Source organism: Nematolebias whitei, chromosome 1 (assembly GCF_014905685.2).
Source record: "Nematolebias whitei isolate Nwh7 chromosome 1, NemWhi1, whole genome shotgun sequence".
NCBI lineage: Eukaryota > Metazoa > Chordata > Actinopteri > Cyprinodontiformes > Rivulidae > Nematolebias > Nematolebias whitei.
Genome location: NC_056498.1, coordinates 49,956,334 through 49,958,435, shown reverse-complemented (window position 1 = coordinate 49,958,435; position 2,102 = coordinate 49,956,334). Strand labels below are relative to the sequence as shown.

Sequence of the window (2,102 nt, the reverse complement as noted above, 5' to 3'; positions counted from 1 at the left end):
AGAAACTTCACCTGAATTGTAGAAACTACACCTGGATCATAGAAACTACACCTGGACCATATAAACTACACCTGAACCATATGAACTACACCTGGACCGTTGAAGCTAAACCTGCACCAGTCCATCTGTGTCAGTGGCTCTTTCATGTTCTCTCAAACCCCAGCTGGTTGAAGTAGATGACCATCTGTCCTGAGCCCAGTTCCAGTTCTTCTGGAGGTTTTGTCTTGTTCAAAGGGAGTCATTCCTTTCCACCATCACCAATGTGTCAAGCAGGATGGGGGACTGAAGTAAAGTGATGATTCAACACAATCTGCTGGCTTCCATCGATATGTTTTAGTAACTAATGCATGAATATAAAGGAAACTTAATTGAATTTTAGATTAAAATCTGGATCTTGGACTTTGCACTTCTCTTGTATAGTGCATTGAGATGGCTGATAAGTGGCGCTCTATAAATAAAAACTATTCAGTTGAATTTAATCATAGGAAATGGGTTTTTTTTTAGTGGACAGATGCTTCCTACCTTTCTCTGATGGTTGAGTAAAGTCCCTGCCAGTTACAGTTCTGTATGGTGTTGTTGTTGTTGAGGTTCTGCTGTTGGTACTGTTGCACCGTGGTGGTGGTGGAGGACGCCGGCTTCTTAGTGGGGAATATCTCTGCTGACATCTTCTTCTTCTTGCTCCGAAGAGTTATTATCTCATAACAGACTGGTGGCAGCTTGGAGCCGCCGCTGGCATTCCCTTTCTTGGAGCTTTTGCTTGACTTGCCTTTCACCGATTCAGGGAGCATTAAGAAGAAAGTCAGACATTTCATGTTCCGTCCCTTTGCATCGACCATGAGTGTGTTCAACTGCCGAGCAGTGGGAGCAGAGAAGAGAAGACATCCACCAGGAGCGGGCAGGTGCGATGGGGAGATGAGGACAGCAGTAAGAGGTTTGGGATCACCGTCTTTGGAACTACCAGGGCATATCTCTTCCTTGTTTTGTCAGCTCTTTGAAGAGGCAGGTTCAAACTGTTGAACCAAAAGCAGTGTTCTTGTGAGAGGGTAGATCTGCTGACAACTAGTCTCTCAGGATTCCCATCCCTGCTTGTCCAGAGTGATGAGATCAGCTCTTCAAGTGACTTCTTTTTTCCTCTGCTCCCCTTTTCTTCCTCACTCGGTGGCTCTCTGAGAGTTTGCCCTGACAGCTTCAGATTTACTGTAGCTGCAGTGGTCCTCAGGCAGCGCTGTTTGTTCAGGTCCTTTCATTTAGCGCTCTTACTCCCTCTGTGATTTCCTGCTCCTCTCTGCCTGTCTTCATGTGCCATTTTCCCTGTTTTTTTCTTCTTCTATTTATCACCGGATCTTTTCCCCTCTCCTCCTCCTCCTCCTGCAGGATGCTGGAGCCGAGGATGCTGCGATGCTCCGCTCAGCCTCTCGTTCTGCTGACTACAGAGGTTGAATGGAGGAGCGCAGAGGAGATGGAGAGCCCCCGCCTCCCCCCCCCCAACACAGTTTAGAGCTTTCTCAAGAGCTCAGCCAATGGCAACAGACAGCATTAATGATTAGCTAATTCAGCCTATGGTGCAGCACATGCTTGAATATGTAAAAAGCTACATCTCAATTAAAGACACAGCCGTGCCTCGTCAGGATGATGGATCAATCCACGTCTTGTGTGTTTGGACAGTAAACGCTGGGTCGGATTTTGTGCATTCATTTTGTTTGTGTGTGTTTATGTGTTCATTTGTCCACACTGTTTGAAAAATGTCTCATGAGCCACTAGAATAATTTAGGTTAAACTCACAAGAGGTAATCGTTAGATGTGCATCTACATTTGATTGAGATTTGAAATTAATCAAAGTCACCATGGTCGCCAAAGCAAACAAATCTTAAATGTGTATAACTCGGTCAGTTTTACAAATGCTGAGCTAAAATTTGCTGTGGTAGTAATGGAGACGGCCCTCCAACTTATACTCTGAGCGCTAACTGATCGCATTTAATCTGCGTTTAAATCTGTGGCATTTACTACTAGAGTCAGCTCTGTCAGTCTGTTCAAAATATCGTATAAACTGGACAGACTTTATTAAAACCTTTAGGAAACATTAAATGGATGAACATCTGATT

General features: G+C 44.6%; 1 protein-coding gene across 1 annotated transcript in view; it reads right to left on the bottom strand.

Moving 5' to 3' along the window:
• Positions 1-1,444, bottom strand: part of btbd3b (BTB (POZ) domain containing 3b) — a 15,751-nt gene extending 14,307 nt beyond the window's left edge. Inside the window, exon 1 of the mRNA XM_037684982.1 lies at positions 523-1,444. Coding sequence (XP_037540910.1) covers positions 523-836 — 314 coding nt within the window. The 5' untranslated portion in view covers positions 837-1,444. The remainder of the gene's footprint in view (positions 1-522) is intronic.
• Positions 1,445-2,102: the final 658 nt, after the last annotated feature.